The sequence below is a fragment of the Grammomys surdaster genome, unplaced genomic scaffold, assembly GCF_004785775.1.
Source record: "Grammomys surdaster isolate TR1022 unplaced genomic scaffold, NIH_TR_1.0 348, whole genome shotgun sequence".
Taxonomy (NCBI): Eukaryota; Metazoa; Chordata; class Mammalia; order Rodentia; family Muridae; genus Grammomys; species Grammomys surdaster.
This window is the reverse complement of record NW_021604767.1, coordinates 1,744,100-1,761,735: the sequence shown is the minus strand read 5'-3', so window position 1 is coordinate 1,761,735 and position 17,636 is coordinate 1,744,100. Positions and strand designations below refer to the sequence as shown.

Below are 17,636 nucleotides of genomic sequence, written 5' to 3'. Positions count from 1 at the left end.
GACTGTACTTTGGTCTCTGCCCTAGCCGTGTACCACACCTCCAGCTCCCCACGGAAACAGCTTCACTTTGCTCGATTTCTGTGTACGTACAGCTTCACACATCCTGGGTCATCACACTTGTGCTTTCTCACTTCATTTTCCCCCTAACATCGCCCCCGCCCTGCCTCATTGATACATAGACAGAAAGTCAAGAATCTGATTTGCTCTCCAATGTACAGTCAGCACACAGAATGATGCTCCATTGCAGCTCAGGGAAAAATATGTTGAGTTTGTCAACTTATTATTTCCAGGCTGTGTTCCAAGGCCGTGGGGGTCTCCCTCTTACTACTTGCAAAAGCAGAGTCCTGATTACAAATCTTGGTTTTGACAAAACACCCCAGTGCAGTTTTTAATTCTAACATTTGCTCACATAGAAATCTCTACTACTTATGTGAGCTTTTGGTAAATGGACATTCTCACACACTCTAGATTCCTGTCACTTTCTCAGCTCCTAACAGGCACCCTAGCACTGCTTGGGAATGAATGAGGGAGCACATAGGTGATAAATTGGGCAAAAGCTAAGGCCTAAAATTCCCTCCACCCCGTTTCTTTCTCCATCTCTCTCTCACACACAGCATGTCAGAGGAGTAAGACAAAGCTTTCCCTACATAATCAAAATCATTCAGGGATTCTTAGTTGGTCAGCTTTGTTCACCTTCAATTCATGCTTGTAAAGGAATTATGACAGTCTGACTCATAAGCCAAACAGGTAAGGTATAAACTTACCAACTTGAGATGGTTATAATAAAAATGCTGAGATTTCGACATTTTATGGTCATTTTAATCACTTTTAATCAAAATCCCCTTGATCTGTGAATGTTTTATGGTGCATTTCTCATTTGTTTTTGTTTACCTTGGAAACATCATCAAAAAGAGATTTCTCGAGTGCAATTACATTTGCATATGTGTTTGAGTACTGACAGGGAAAGCTGGGCCTCTACTCAGACAAAGCGCATGCCTCCTAGGCTCAAGCCTTTTCATTTCTCAGGCCCACATTCTAGAAACTGCCGGCCCTCTAGGTCATCAGGTGACCCATGGAAACCAATAACTATCTTGTCATTTGGTTAGATACTGTCTGCAGTTGATGTGCCTCGGGATAGAGAGAACCTAGCAATTAAAACTTGAGTGTAGGTTAAGAGCATCAAAATCCTCTAAGAAACAAAATCAGAAGTGAAATGTAAAACACACACACAATAACTAGACACCTCAAGCATGTAATTGTATATTTATTTCTCTTTTTAAAGAACACTCCTTAATGTAATTCAATATACAAACTTGGTTTCACAGAATTATAATCCACTATATAGCACAAAGATAACCCAGATTGTGTGTACGCATGCATGCGTGTGCACATGTTGCTGTACCCCCTCCCTCTGCTCCACTCTTCTGGACCTGCAAAGGCTCTTCCCACCTTCAACACTGATCAGAAGCCGTTCTGAAGGTTATATACAAAAACACTTCCTCCTCCCAAGAGCTGCTTCTCTTGAAGGCTTCTCTTCTTCATTCCCCCTGAGACAGCCAGGAGTGACACTCTTTCCCTGTACGAAAGGGTAAGGTGACATTTCCTAATGCTGATGGTAACCCTGTAACCATATAGGCTGATGGGAAGAGCTGGGGAGCAGGTCTCCATCCCCCTTCCCCACTTCCACACCCAACCCTCGAGTCCAAGTGCGAACCCTCTGTGCAGCCTTAGTTCCAGTCACTATCCTGTGCAGCAAGAACCAAGATTTCTAAGCCCAGGTCTTCTCCATGGGCAGCGCACAGCACTGCCTACCAAGCCACCGGGCCGGCCGATAACCAAGCTCTACACAGTCCATGTGCTTTCTCACTTTAATTTTAAAGACACTCTAGCATAGGTCTGTGGCAACCTCATGTCCAACCGAGTAACAGAAAACTGTACCAGTGATGCACTTGTACATATTTACATGGGGCGGAATGTTTTTCCCATATTTTTAGATGAGTATATAGATCAACATGTTCACATAAGACCAAATACTTTTAATATTATTTATAACTGATTTATAAAGCTTTGAAAAAACTCACATTAGCACATTGTTTACTTTAATGCTTTATGGTACTATCCATTTAAAATCACAATCAGCACTTAAGTTATTGTCAATCCGGCAAACAAGAGACAAAAAGAATTTACAAGTTAAGAACCGACTGATACGTTCTTTATCTTTTTTTTGTAACTAATGCATAAGTGCAGAATAAGATATTCTAGTTTAAATATCTTGCTTACAATGGACATTTCCGTTCTAGTTACGCAACAGTTAAATCCATGCTTCACATAGAAAAGCAATCCACAACATTAAGAAAAAATGTACAGTTTATGAAACAAAATAAATATTAGTATTACAGAATCAGAGCTGTACATAAAAGCTGTTCAGTTTTTTATCATATAAAAATATGTTTTAGTGCAACCTCACATATATATAGATGCTGCTTTGCTTTACATCATTTAGATCCAAGTGTCCAAAAGAGGAAAGAGATTACATTTATTACAAAGCAGATACACAAATTCTAAAATATGTACAAATTACTGCTAAAAAATGCTTATAAGAATATAAGCAAAGTAAAGAAAAGGCACAAACATCTGTACAATTTTCAAAGTACCAGACCCAATAGGTTAATTTCAAATTTTGTTTTGGTCAGGCTCAAGATGACTTGTTAATTTACCTAATTGTTTTCAAAATAACAAAAGTATTTATAATAGCCAACTACTGTAACTTAGGACAGGCATGCTACACTCGTTCACTTCTATTCCTAGAAAAACAAAAACAAAAAGGGGGGAGGGGAGAAATGTGGAAATGAATGTATCCATGCATTGCAGATCAATGGAGTTGATTCTTTTCTGATGAAGGTTCATTGCCTTCCTCTGTGCTTAAAGATAGTTCTTTGCTGCTCTGAAAGTCCACCTGCTTCTCATCCACACTGCTCTTGCTGTAAAACGTGGGGTGAGCAGTCTGTGATGTAACAAAAGTGTCCTTTTCACCATCATGTAAGTCAGGGTGGGCGGCTGAGGTACAGGGCTGACCTGGCTCAGGCCCACTAAAGTGTCTAATGCTGATGTGTGCACTTTCCAAGGGTTTCTGGGGGGACTCCTGCACCCATGTGGGCTGGTCAGCCCCAAGCAGAGCTGCCTCTTCTGTTGCAATCCGGAGTGAGGCGATGGCTTTTGTACAAGTCTGTATGTTTTCCTCCTGTTCTCTCTCTGTGGAATTTAGGCTGTCTTCTGAAGTACTCTGTTTCATCAATAGCCGTGGGGAGGAGGGAGAACTAGGTAGACCAGATGACTGCAAACCATGAGGGGCTTGTTTCTCATGACGCCTGGAAAGGGTGTAGGGATCCTTGGTAAAGGCCTCCCCTGGCGCTCCTTTCTTCTCCTCAGAGCCCTCAGTGGGCAGAGGCAATGTGGGTGGAGGATGTAAACCGGAAAGGGCGGGCGGCAAGGAGTGAACCATTTGGATCCCACCAACTGGCACCATGGGGATAGGAGCTCGTACTTGCTGCTGAGAGTGGAGTGGAAGATGACTGAAGACATAGTCAGTAGGACCCTCAGGGAAAAGGCTGGAGCCGTGATGTTCATAAGCACCTTCTTGGTCTCCATAGAGACTGAAGTAAGGAACCTGAGGTAATCCTCTTCTTAGATTCTACACGGGAAAACAGAGCACACAGTTTAAATCTGTTCCTTTTCTCCCTCTCCTTTCCCCTCCCTCCCTCAGGATGCCTAGCACCTAGAAAGAATTTCTCAAAATTTAATAGCTTCCTTAGCTATCTTTTTCCAATTCTTTAATGATGCTGTGAACAGCGGCTTTTGTTTTTCAAGAGCAAAGGGCTAAAGCAACCAGTGTATTTCCCACTAGGCATAAAATCATGTGATGGCTATTTCTTCATAAGAGCAAGTAAAAAAAGAATGGATTCACCAGCAAAACAATTAACAAAGGAAATAACAAAACAAAACAAAGGATGACTAGTAAATATTGATGACATTTAAACTCAAAGGAAACAGGATTATCAACTATTTATGCAGTAGGCTTCAATGAAAGATAGTCCTGAGGCTTGGTAGAAATAATAAGGTGGCAACAGGCTTTTAGAAAATTGTTGTGGATAGCCCTGGTACTGTTTGTGTTTTGTTGCTAATTCCGCTTCCTCAAGAGGGGCTGCCTGGGACCAAGAATGAATCAGCACTCAGGTGACCATGTGAACGTTCCCCTAATGAATAAAGATTTCAAGAAACCAATCACTGGGCGAGTAGGCGGGACTTTCGGTCTGAGAAAGGGACTGCGGAAGAGGAAGAGGAGAGGGGACTGGGCTGGTGGATGGGAGATAATCATAGAGGCCAAAATATAGGTAGCGGAGGCCCCCAGTTCAGGTGGCAGATCCATTGGAATCCGCTACTGGAGGATTTAACTTAGAATGGCTTACAAGTTAGGATGCTAGTTACTGCTCCTAGTGATTGTGTTACCTGTTGATTCTAGACTCAGTTTGTGTGGTAGGTTTTCCTTCACACTGGGGCTCCATTGGGTTCCAGAGAAAAAGGTACGGCAGCAAAGCATCAGTTTGCAAGAAGTAAACCCCAAAGAGCCATGGGAATTTGGAAGGGTGGTGCTGGTGTGGCAGAGAACTTCATGGGAACTTTGAGCCTGGCCCAGGAACTATAAATTATGCATATGCCTGCTACTGTCTACCATGCTTGGAATTCGTGTGGTCTGGGCTACAGCTATATCTAAGCTGCACAGAAATGATTTTTTTCTCCAACACAGATGAAATGGCCCAATTAACATCCCTGGAATCACCAGAGTCTTGTAAGATGGGATATGTGACCATTTCAGGACTCAAGAAGAATCCTGTAAATGCTGTGCAAGTCTTAATTAAACAGCAGCTAAGGCAGAGTAACCCTAATGCTTTTGGCACCAGCTAAAAGTAAATGAACAGAAGTCCTTACCTGAGAAAGGCCCTATCCTAAATGTGCTGACAGGTCCTGCACTGCTTACAGCGGTGCAACATCTTTTAGGGATAGACAATATCTATGTAAGGACTATGTCTGATTGATACGGACTGCTTTACACAAGTGGCCATGAGGCAAGAAAACCTACCCAAGATCCCACAGACAAGGGAGAGACTGAGCACTGCTTTACTAAAGACAATCTTCATCTACACACAGGAACAGATATACATAAGAAAATCAGGCTGTAACTGTAATATTATTTCCCCTTTGAACCATATTCCAGCTCCAGTCCTCAAAAATGGTGACTGACTGATGTAAGTGTACACACTTTTAAATTCCATTATCTGTCTTAAAATGAATCAGATGGTGTTAGGGGAGGAATCCTAGTGGTGTGTGTTTCTCTGTATAAACCTTCTCTCTGGGTCTAAGTTCAGACTAAACCAATTATATCCTATGTCCTGGGTGTCAGGGTCCCTTCATACAACAGTCATTGTCCTGTGAAGCTTCCATCAAGGTCTGCAAAGCGACAAGGTAGTGGAACAGAATTTCTGTGGAAAGGGACTATGGCTGGGTCATATTCCTTTCCTACATTATTAGAGAGAGGAAAGTCTTCATCCGACAGAGCAGTCAGGAGGGACATTTTCAGAGCAAAGTCTGGTCTATTTTTCTCTGACCAGGAAGGTCTCTTTCACACATCACAAAAAGATGCAGTTCTCTCTGCCCATCCAAAGGCAATCAGTCAACACAAATGAGGATTCAGGACAGTGCCCTGCTTGAGTCCTGGCTCTGCTCCCTCCTATGAGAACAGGCAGCAGGTAGAATTTTTTTTCTTTTAAGATAACTGGACTGGGTAGCAAGCCAATGGATTTGTTGAAGATAAAGGATGAGCTCTGTGAGGTGTCCAGAGATTTAAAAAAGAACAAAATAAAATAAAACAAAACCACATAAAAATTAGGGAAAACTCAGTAACTGATGAAACTGACTTTCTTGTTTGCCACTACATTTCTTGATTAACTTGGTAGTGAATCAGAGGTCAAAAATAAATGAATTCTTCTAACTCCTTTAATTAATTAATTCCTCTGCCTGAGTTTAACAGCATGTTCAATCAATGGCTCTGTTTTCATGACATGGTTACCTGAATGAGTTCCATCGACTCATACAGGCCAGTTACGGTCTACTTGGCCAAAAGCTGACTCAAATGAGGGATCCTGAATGAGGGATCAGGACTAGTTTAACGCACCTTGCCAGCATTACCATGTCTCTATCAGAGGAGTCATCTGAGGACACCCCAGAGGGATTTCCAGCTTCCTATTCACTATATAGTGACTTAGGTGGCACAAGATATAGAAACTTGCAGAGAGGTGGTTGCTTTTTCCTAGCTTGCTAATTTATTAGCTTGAAATCAGTCATTTCCAGACAGCAGGGCATGTCTCTGCAAGATTGCAACATCAAGATGAACTTTGTACCTGGTTCACGAAAAAAGGATGATGAGGATACTGCAAGGTAGCCTGGGAGATTTCTTGAAGTTTGGGAATGGCAGTGTAAGCTCATGAATCAAGATAGCAGTAGGCAATGAGAGGAGGGGACTGGCTGCCAGGGCAGGAGCAGACAGAGCTAGGAGTTAGCAGTGCCTTCTATGCCTGAGAAAGACCATGCTACGCCAGACAGAAAATACAGAGCAAAGGGAAGCAGAAGCAGGAAGAAAGATCTGGAAACTAAAACCACTTTTAAAACAAATAAACTCAGAAGGCAGCATGCCTCTGTGCTCTCTGCCTTTTGACAATCCTGATGCCATGATCTGCTGGGCAATGAGACAGAGCAGGGGCTTCATTGTGGCTTTTCACTAAACTTGTGCTTTCAGTGTGGCCCACGGCCACTACTGCTGTCACCTTACTTTATAATAAAAATAAAAGGTGGAAACCTCAGAATAGTCTCCTGAGTTCTCTGACAGCTCATTCTCTGGCCTGCATTCTCATCAGCATCTACATCAGGTGCTAATAGCAATACCAACAGAAAAAAATGCAGAAACCTTTATGTCTTTAACTTATGAGCTACTAGAGTGAAACACTGCTTTTTCTCAGGTCCTGACCATTTGCACATGTACACATATTGGACAATGTAATGAGTATATTTTAAGAATCATTTTGGAAGTCAAGGATGAAGCCTGTATCAGAGTCCTCACCTGCTGAAGCGTACATACCACGAACAATTTGCTGTCTTCATGTTTGTCTACATAAGCATGCCATACCTGGGGCTTTACCTCAGGGTTCTGGCTCATGTCTATAATTAGTTAAGCTTACAAAACATTTGGAAAGCTTCACCTATTCCTATCTGGAAGTTCACTCCTGCTTGGATACAATTTTATACTTGGAATAATGCCACAGCCATGTCACTAACATGATGTGTGATTAAACGTCTCCTTGCTATTTGTATTAATAGGTTCACACCTCCTTTAGCGAGACACCCACATTATAATAAATGTCTCATAACTATGCTATAGGAGGTACCAATGTTCTACAGCTCTGGTGAAGAGAGTTCAGGTTATACTTACAGGAGGCCCCAATACAATTGGCTCTGTTTGCAGATACTGTCCCATGGATAATGGAGGGTTATGATATAAAGCCCTTCTGGGAGATGGTGCTCTGATGGTGGTCATATATCTTCTCTCTCTTCTGGGAGAGAGGTCTCTTCTTGCTGTAATGTCTTTTCCAGGAGACAATGGTCTCCTTGGGGACAAGTGCCTTCTTGGTGAAGCATCCCCTTGGGACATCTCTCTCCTCAATGCAGCTTCTTTTCTTGGTGACAGATGCCTCATGGGTGACAGATCTCTTCTAGGTGATAAATGTCTTCTGGGTGACAAATCTCCTTTGGGTATCAGATACCTCTTTGGTGAATTATCGCGGCAGGGTGAAGAATCATATCCTGGTGAGGAACGGTAGCTTGAGGGGGAGAAGTCCCTTGGGGAGGAGCTTGGTTCTGAAGACAACATGGCCTCTTCATCCATGGAGCTTGGGATGTCTAACCTGTCTTTGTCTGGTTCGGAGTCTGTGCTTTTGCTCTGGAACAGCCTCTGATATTCTGTCATCTGGGTGTCTTCACTGGGTGTCATGAGCTGAGTAACCTGAATACTCGGTAGAGTAACCAAATAGCTGATCAATGACGAATGTCCCAGAGAGCTATCTGAAGGGACACCATGGGCTACAGTGCCAACATTGACAGGCAGAGAGGAGAACCTAGGAGGCTGAGGACTGGTGCTTCTTGACCTTGTTTTGGGTGTCAAATCTCCTTGGTCATCAAATTCATCATCATCTTCATCATCATCATCATTATCGTCTCCATCTTCCCCGTCAGATTCCTCAGCATCTGAGAACTGGTGATCAGTTGAAATGCCGGACATGCTATGCTTCTCAGATGTTTTGTGCAACTCTTCCATAGTTTCTGAAAGAAGCCAACAGTAATGACAGTGGTTAAGATTGCATACAAGAAGCTTGTATCTGCTCCAACAGTCTCCCCAAGAGCCTTCCTTAGCCCCCTTTACCCCCTGAAGGGATCATGCCTCTGAACTACTCCTGGACACTTACTTGTGCCTACCTACCCTACCTACTTGGTTTCATCTCTGAGAACTCAAGACTAGGATCTCATATTTCAGACTTCATAGAAGTCTCCTGATACAACTCCAAACAAATGGATGTGGCTAGTATTGCTAATGACTGATGCTGAAGGAGAAAAAGCAGAGTGACAGCCCGTCTGTTTCAGGTGCAAGTTATATGTAAGAGGGATACCTCAGGGGGTTTGCCGACCTCCAGATTCTCTACCGGGGTTAATGATGGCTATTTTTCTAGTACATTTCCTCTCAATGGGAAGACTAACACATTAAAATGCTTTCAATTTCCTCCCAAAGCTTCACAGCACATAAATCACAGCTCCATCCCCTGCCTCACACACACATCCCTTTACAGTATTTAGAGATAGCTATTTTGCTAATACAGCCCTCTCCACCTCTAAAACAAGTTACACTGCAAATGTTTTCCTTTCTCCTTCATTGTTCTCAAGAGTTCAGTGTGTCCTTTTATCTCCTCCAAAGAGTACGTAATAAAGTGGCATGCAATCAGTAGGCCACGAAACTTGTCTAAGAGGCCGGTCCATTCAGTAAGCCACGCACCTGCTTCTTCTGTTTCTGTGTCATCTACTGAAGTCATCGAGACGCCCAGCTCCAGACACTTTTTCATGTGGGCTTTAGATTTCATATGTTTCGTTAGGTTTCCTAGAAAATGCAAACAAGAGAACAAGAAAATTAACTATCAAACTGTGACAACTGAGGTAAAACATAGTGTGATAAACTACTTTATGTATATACATTTTTCTATACTAGAAAACTTATCACAGGAAACTCAGGGATCAATTCATGGGTCTAGAGTCTATTCATTTGTTCTCATGAAATGACTAGGTTATTGTCTGTGGTTATATTGACAATGTAGTAGCTACACACAACTATGCGCCTGCTTTTCCAGTGCAGGCTCTCAGAAGCCTAGGTAGAAATTCAGCCTGATGAAAGCATTGTTCTTCTCTCTCTGATATAGCTATGCTTAGTATTAATTAAATAAATCAATCAGCATGAACTATTCTTTCTAAAATTACTATCTCGCAATATGATTAACTTGTTGCGTATATATAGGAATTCAACATATTATTTTTATATCTTCAAAACAAATATTTCTACACTCTTATTGCTCTTATCAAAACATCTATAATTTCTGAACGAGCTCAAAGAGATTTTGGATACATTAATTCTTAAGGAGATAAGTGAATTAAACTTTATTAACTTTCCATGAATTCATGAAACTCATCTGTTTCTGCTACTGTGTGTGTATGGACGGGATGTGTATGAGTGAAGATGCTAAGTGTAAGTTACAGCCCTCTGTATCCAGAACTTCTACCCCTGAATCTCAACCACTCAAAGATCAAAACTGGGAGAAAAGACTGTCTGTATTGAAAAGGTCCAATCTTTTTTCTTGAGTATTGCATCAACATTTTGATTTTTAAAAATATTTAGTAATTGCATTGAATAAGGTATTCAAGTAACCTAGAAATTATTTAAAGTATACAGGAGAATGTGAGCTGTGTGCCAGTAATATACCACTTTATACAGGGAATGAGCATGTGTGGGGGCTCCTACAATCAATCCGTCATAGACGCAGAGTGAACGGTGTCTGAATTTTTGTATGCTTCTTCATATACAGTATACATGAAATATATATTTGTATTTTCATACTCCAAAGAGGAACTCATTTGGGCTCCCTTCTTCTGAGTAGGTTTATAATCTTCCGAGTAGATTTCCAGCTAGAAGTTGGAATTGGAAACAATCCCACCTTGACTTTGGTTTGCTGAAGCCATGAGCATCTCAGGTGCCAGACCAGAGCAAGGACAGGAGAGAATGGTGAGAGCTTGGTAAAGGCAAGCGGGAGGGATTGGTCCTTAGGAGCTTGGTATAGGCAAGGAGGAGGGATTGGTCTTTATGAGCTTGGTACAGGCAAGGGAGAGGGAGATACATCCTGATGACACACTTGTGCTCAGAGAACAAAAATCTGAAAAGTGGATATTTCAGCAGGAGATGAACCCTGTGGGGCTTCCAAGAATGCACTGCTCACCCTCAAATTCCTAGACCTCTGCCTGCATGCTTCCAAAGGCTGACAAGAAAATTCCATTAATGATCAAAAAGATGCTCTTTCCTGATGGAGTCCTCACAATCAGATGTAATCATCTACCTAGAGCACTGTTCTGTAAACTTTACAGTGATTGGTGGACTTGCGGTGTCTCCTAAAATCAAACTTTTAAATTTTCTTTCCTCCTAGGGACTTCTCAGTAAGCTGGATCATGTTAAGGGAGAGGGGTATTTAGACAGCGGCATACTTATTTCTTTTGATATACAGATGTTTATGTTCCCTTGCCCTATTGCACTTAAATGAGGTATTAAAGACACATAAATACTATCCTTATAAACAGACATTTGAGAGTTCGAGGCTAGCCTGGTCTACAGAGTGAGTTCCAGGACAGCCAAGGCTACACAGAAAAACCCTGTCTTGAAAAAAACAAACAAAACAAAACAAAAAACAAACAAACAAACAAACAAACAAACAAACAAAAACAGACATTTGAAAACTCTAAACATCAATACTTCTGCCAAACGAGTACAGTTTAAGATTGTGGGCTACAACTGAGATAGGTACATATCTCCCTACCAGATTATCATAATTCAGACCTGTTTTTAAGTATTTGTATCAGAGCAGGTTACTTGATATTAAAATTAAACATTAAAATACTGGAAATGAAATGGGGTTGATGAGGGGCTATCTACAAGCTAGCTACCTTACACAGATCTGACATGCAACATGAAGATGTTCACCATATTACAGAATTATAGAAATATAAGTTGAGCAACCTTGAGTGAAACACTTCTGTATAAATCAGCCTATTAAAACAGATATTTGAAAATGATACGTTGTCTCAAGGCAGGTCCTAGCTGAATGAGATTTAACTCCTGAAGTTTGAGAGTAAGACTTGTCTCCATGCCGATAAATACAGAGAACAGAAGCTAGCAAATCTCTATGTATAATTAATGCAGCTGTGGATGGAGGGGGCCCACCAGGGAGTCTGTGGATCTTTACATTATTTATGCTCTTGAAAGTGACCATGGCCACATATTTTCTTCCCAGTAGCTTCCCTTGCTTATCCACTGCCACTCATGCATCGCCTCCCTGCAGAATTTCAATATTGGTGCAAATATTATCTAGCCCACATAAATTCCCAACATGAAGTAATAACCATCCAGGCACTTCTAAGCCACTTCCTTCAGAGACAACCTGCCTGGCCCACAGTCTGTAGCTCTTAATTAGTCATAAAAGGAGTCTCAGAGTCTCGCATGCATCCTTTGCTCTTGGACAGGAAGGAGGAAATATATCCCAGGGGGTCATATTTTCACAAACAAAACACTCTTTATGGTTGGTGAAAGTGAGTTACAAAATAATATTCAGAATCCTAAGTAACCAGAAGTTTTCCTGAAACCTTTTCCTCTCCAAACAACAGCAGCCACAAAAGACAGGCTCATACCTTTCGTTTTGAAGGCGAAATTACATAACTTGCATACATAAGGCCGAACATCAGTATGAGTGCGTATGTGTTTTTTGAGCATGCTTGGCTTCTTACAGCGAATTCCACACTCTTCACAAATGTACTTTCCCCTTCCACGTCCTCTGACATACACATAATCTTCATTGGATTTGTACCTATTTGAAGAAGAGACAGACCACTATGATCTTAAATACCCTTAGCATGTGATATATCAAGCCAAAACGTAGTCATTGCCTGACTTCAATTTTTATGACGGTCTTTTCCAATTATTCACCTTGACTTCTACAAACCCTGAGAAGTTTATATAGTGAACACTTGAGACAATGATGTAGGGAATTTATTGCTGAAAGCAAAATTTTATTCTATGTAGAATTACAGATTTACCAATGGAGTATACAAGTGTTCCAACAGATTTTACATAGGCCCAAAGAGATACAGGCCTGGATCTCCCAGTTTGGGGCATAATATAGCCTCCAAGAAAGGAACATCACTAAATGCATACCAATGCATTAGAATAATCATGCTTCATGCATAATCTGTCAACATGACATCATCTATAACACACGTATGCAGACACTCCTCTACATTTGCAGAAATAATCCTAACTGAGAATAGAAATCTCCCTTGCAAGCTTCTACTCTATTTTTACAACCCTGGCACATGTGTGCCTCTGAAATTTCAACTTAACCAAGACTAAGCTCGGCTCACCAACTGTTGTCTACAGATTTGATCTGTTCTTCCCAGGATCATGAATCTGTATTCACGTGGAGTCTAAATTTCAACTGGCTTCTTGAAAGCATCGTTGCATAATGAGAACTAGAGACTTTGGGATAAAATTAGCATTTGTTTCCTGAAGGGTTGGTCTGAAAGGGTATCTGAGGCCGTCTACACTCATGAACTCGAGATGAAGAAAGTCTTAGACAGAAGAGGAGAAACCTACCCAATGCTCTGCAATCTCATTTTGCTTAGAAAGCAACGGCACATGATAATTCACACAGATCTAGATTACCACACACTAGACCTGTACTGCACAACTCAATAAATAGTGTGATCCCTTACATCACAGTGGGGCTAGAATTTTAGATCCCACGTCACTGTGGCAAGAAAGCACTTCTGGGGGCTCTTTGTATAGCTTCCAAAGGTAGGCTATCATGCAAAAATCTTAGTTCACTGTGGAATTCCTTAGTGGTATTTAGACCTAGAGTTGTTTTGGTTTTTTTGTTTTTCTTTTCCATTCTAAGAGACTTCTAATTAATCTCATCTTGCTCTAGCTAATACCCCCAACAGGTATAAAAACAAATTCAAATTCAATTATCCAATTTGTAGAAGGCTTTTCTGGAAGAAACATCCATCCACATATTGGCATATCAACTCCGCTATAGATAAAGATTCTTCTTAGCATATTCGACACTTTGGTCAGAACTAATCAAAGGGGAAGGTGAGCACCATCACTTCTGCATGCCCTTTCCCCTTTCATTAAACATTCCAACTATGGCTTGGCCTTAAAACTTGTTCTCTTCTCACTTTTGCATTTTACAAAAAAAAAAAAAATCAGAGCACATCCTCAAGGCACAAAAACATCCTTCTACATTCAATTTCACTCTCTGTTCCTAACAAGGATGAAATTGCTCAAGAGGATATGATGATCTCACAGAATGCCAATATTCTTCAGTAAAGGACACTCTAGCTTTATGGATATTGGGCTGTACTGGCTGGTTTTGTGTGTTAACTTGATGCAAGCTAGAGTTATCTGAAATGAGGGAATTGTAATTGAGAAAATGTCTCCCTAAGATTTAGTTATAAGGCATTTTCTTAATTAATGGTTGATGGGAGAGAGAGCCCAGCCTACTGTGGGTGGGGCGATCCTTGGGCTGACGGTCCTGAGTTCTATAAGAAAACAGGTTGAGCAAGCCATGAGAGGAAGCCAGTAAACAGCTTCCCTCCATAGCCTCTGCATTAGCTTTAATCTCTGGGTTCCAGGCCTGTTTGAGTTCCTTTTCTGACTTCTTTTGGTAACAAATGGCAATGTGGAAGTGTAAGCTGAATAACCAATTTCTTCTGCAATTTGTTCTCTGGTAATAGTATTTTGTTGCAGGAATATAAAACTTCACTAAGGCCAGTTAGTACCAGCATAGTGGAGTGTTGCTGTGACAGACCTGATCATGTTGTGCGGAGGATTGTGGAAGGACTTTGGAATTTTGGCTTAGAAGAGCCATTGGATGTTAAGAGTTCTGTGAGATGTTCTGTGGAGCTTGGAGCATAAGACTGTTGAGGGTAGTACAAAGGATGGAGATCTGGCTTGGGAAATTTCAGAGGGAGTTGGAAGACTCTATCATCAACATTTGCTATCTTGAAGTAAGGTTATATGATTCTGGTTAGCTGGGGATGAAGATGATAGCTCTGATTAAGAGGTGCTAGAACTACTAAATGGAAACTTTGCTTTGTTTGGATACTTGATACTGGTCAGCTGGAGATAAGAAATTAGCAGTAACTAAGAAAAGACCAGCATCACTGGGATGAAATCTTCTGGGTATTGTTTCCTGAGAGCTCAAAGAAGCTGTGTTCCAGAGGTGGAGGTTGAACCTAGTGCTGGCAGCCAAACTTGGTAATGTGTATGAGACACCAAAGTGGTACTCATTCTGAAGCCATGCATGGGTCATGGAGAGCCACACTAAGGCTTGACCCTGTGAGAGGCCAGGAGAAGCCATTGGTCAAAGTGCAGCATAAAAAGAAGATCTTACATCTGTATGAATGTGGCACCAGTCAATAATAAATCTGATGGCCTATAGCTTAGGTAGGAATTAGGAGGTGAAACATCTAGGAGGAGAGAGAATTCTGGGCTAAAATCAGGTGCAGTAAGATTGTCCCTGTAAGACATGAGGAGACATGGTACCTGATCACAGGTAACCAGCCACTTGGCTGAATGTAGATTCAAATAAATGAGTTATCTTAAGTTATAATTCTAGTCAGAGATGAGCTTAGCTATATGGCCATGGTATTTGTAAATATATTTTTAGTCTGTGTCTTATTTCTGGGAGCCTGGGGCTGGGAGGAAGAACCAGGACATAACTTCTACAGTGCAGCCCAGTTGTAGCAAGGCACTCAAGCCCTTTGGAGGAGTCCAGAAGATTGTGAGTGGATCCCAGATATTGGATCCCAGAATATGTGGTTGTCTCGATTTGATTGTGCCTGTGCCCTGATTTTTCCCTCTTGAAATAAGAAAGTATTTTACTGGAGCCCACAGATGAGGGACATGGAATTTTAAAAGGCTTTAAATTTTAAAAGGAGATGGCTATTTTAAAGGGACTGAAATTTTAATATGTTTGAGTTAGTGTGTAAAGACTGTGGGACTTTTAAACTTATTTACATTGTTTAGTGTGAGATCTAGGTGATGAGTAAGAAAGGAAGGGTGGTGGCTTAATAGTGATCTGTTTGTGTGTCAAGTTGACACGAGGTCAGTTGTAGTGGCTGGTTTTGTCTGTCAACTAACACAAGCTAGAGTCGTGAGAGAAGAAGGAGTCTCAGTTGAGGAATTGTCTGCATGAGATAAGGCATTTCTCAATTAGTGATGAATGGTGGGAAAGAAAGCCCAGCCTATTGTGAGTGGTGCCATCCCTGGGCTGTTAGTCCTGAGTTCTATAAGAAGGTAGCCAGAGCAAGTCACGAGGAGCAAGCCAGTAAGCAGGACCCCTCTATGGCCTCTGCATCAGCTTCTGCATCCAGATTCCAGGCCTGTTTGAGTTCCTGTCCTGATTTTCTTCAATGATGAACTATGATCGGGAGGTATAATAAACCTTTTCCTCCTCACCTTGCTTTTTGGTCACAGTATTTTCCCTTAAAACACAAGAAACCCTAACTGAGACATCTAGTTAATAAGAGACACATTTTCTCCTCAAACAAAAAAGGTTATTTTCATTGTCTTAGCTGATTAACTCATTTAAAGAATGAAATAAAGAAAAATTCTACATAAATCTGTATATGGGGAGAATGTGTTCAGACAGTCTATTTACTCTATAACATTTCTGAAGACCCACAAATCTACCAGGTACACAATGGATTTAAAAAACAAAACAATTTAAAGAAATACTTATTATCCCTATCAACTAGATAACCTGGATAATCTGGTCAGTAATTCCTGTCATTGTTGGTTACCAATTGCAACAACAACTTAAAAGGTGGAAACACACTGTTTGGAATGAATACTGGTTACCAGAAATTGGTAGAGAATTAGTTCAGAGATTAAAAAATGACAGTTATAGACAGAAAATAAAAAATATATAAATTTTTCTAGATCATCAAAACACAGAAGAAGAGGGTCCCAGAAGTGTTTTTCTTTTCTACTTGTGTTCTTTTTTTAGCAGAGATGGATTCCTTAAAACATACAGTAATCTGGATGGCCACCGTAAGCCATATATACTAGCACCTATGTACATATATATGTAAGTACATATGCACTACTCTGAAGACAGCTGCTGCATAAAAGTACAGTGTCTGGGTCACGGGAACCCGAGAGACCTGTCTCTGGGGAAAGACAAAATCTACATTCTTGTCATTTTTGTAATGATATGACAGATATCAAAAAATATCGAGGCTAACTTCATTCATACATGTGACTGTGGAGAGAAGTTCATGCGTGCATGCGGCTATGGAGAAAAGATTTGATGCCTAAATGAAGAAAAACTCCAAGGGCAATGCAACTCTAACAACCCACTCCAAATTGGTAGACGTATGAGAAATTTTATGTCACTAACAGTCAACATTTTTATGGTCAAAAATAACATTTTATCCTTCAAATACCATTGGGATAAAAGTATGTTCATGAAACTATGTAATTTATTAATAGATTGGTGAGATGGGATTAAATGACAAAATCCTCCAAATATAATTAATATAGTTAATTATTTTTTAGCTAAAATCAGAGATCTAGACCTCTTCCATGGATTACAACTAATATATTTCTATTGAAACAGAAACCTAGCTATCACATATACTTATATTTTCTTAATTATATATAACTATATTTGCTATATACTCTTGGCCCTTACTACTTGAGTTCCATTGGTTTAGAACATAGGAGAAGAGGTTAGGTTGTTATATACCAGTGGAGACAGAGAACACAGTGAGCTACATGCAGTATGATACCTTGACTTCAAGAGCTAATGAGTCATGGATGGAAAAAGGATCTCATGAAAGTCTGAGGTTCACAGAAACTATTTCTTAGAAATGTAGAAGTATGCATGGTTCTGCTCATATCAACACAGAAGACAAATATGTCCATGTAGTAACCCAAATGCTCATGAAGTAGTAAAGGATAAAGGAACATAAGAGACACCATGAGGCTGCCAATGTAGAAAATTTCATATAAATTTAGGGGAGAGAGAACTTAAGGCATGCATAATGGGACCGTGCTCACTGAGGGCAGGTCCTAGAAGAAAATGTATGTAGTTGCTAGCTCTCTCCAGTGAGCGTTCATCAGTTTGACTGCAAAAGGAATTTCCTTTGAGTGTCTGCAAAATCAC

The 17,636-nt window shown here is 40.7% G+C and overlaps 1 protein-coding gene across 3 annotated transcripts in view; it reads right to left on the bottom strand.

Moving 5' to 3' along the window:
* Positions 1-1,244: 1,244 nt before the first annotated feature.
* Positions 1,245-17,636, bottom strand: part of Hivep2 (human immunodeficiency virus type I enhancer binding protein 2) — a 184,391-nt gene continuing 167,999 nt past the window's right edge. For all 3 annotated transcript variants that reach the window (XM_028779205.1, XM_028779203.1, XM_028779204.1), the window contains exons 6-9: positions 12,097-12,272; positions 9,152-9,253; positions 7,541-8,427; positions 1,245-3,691 (exon numbers count right to left, since the gene is read on the bottom strand). In XM_028779205.1, the coding sequence (XP_028635038.1) occupies positions 2,873-3,691; positions 7,541-8,427; positions 9,152-9,253; positions 12,097-12,272 (1,984 nt within the window). In that variant the 3' untranslated portion in view covers positions 1,245-2,872. The remainder of the gene's footprint in view (positions 3,692-7,540; positions 8,428-9,151; positions 9,254-12,096; positions 12,273-17,636) is intronic.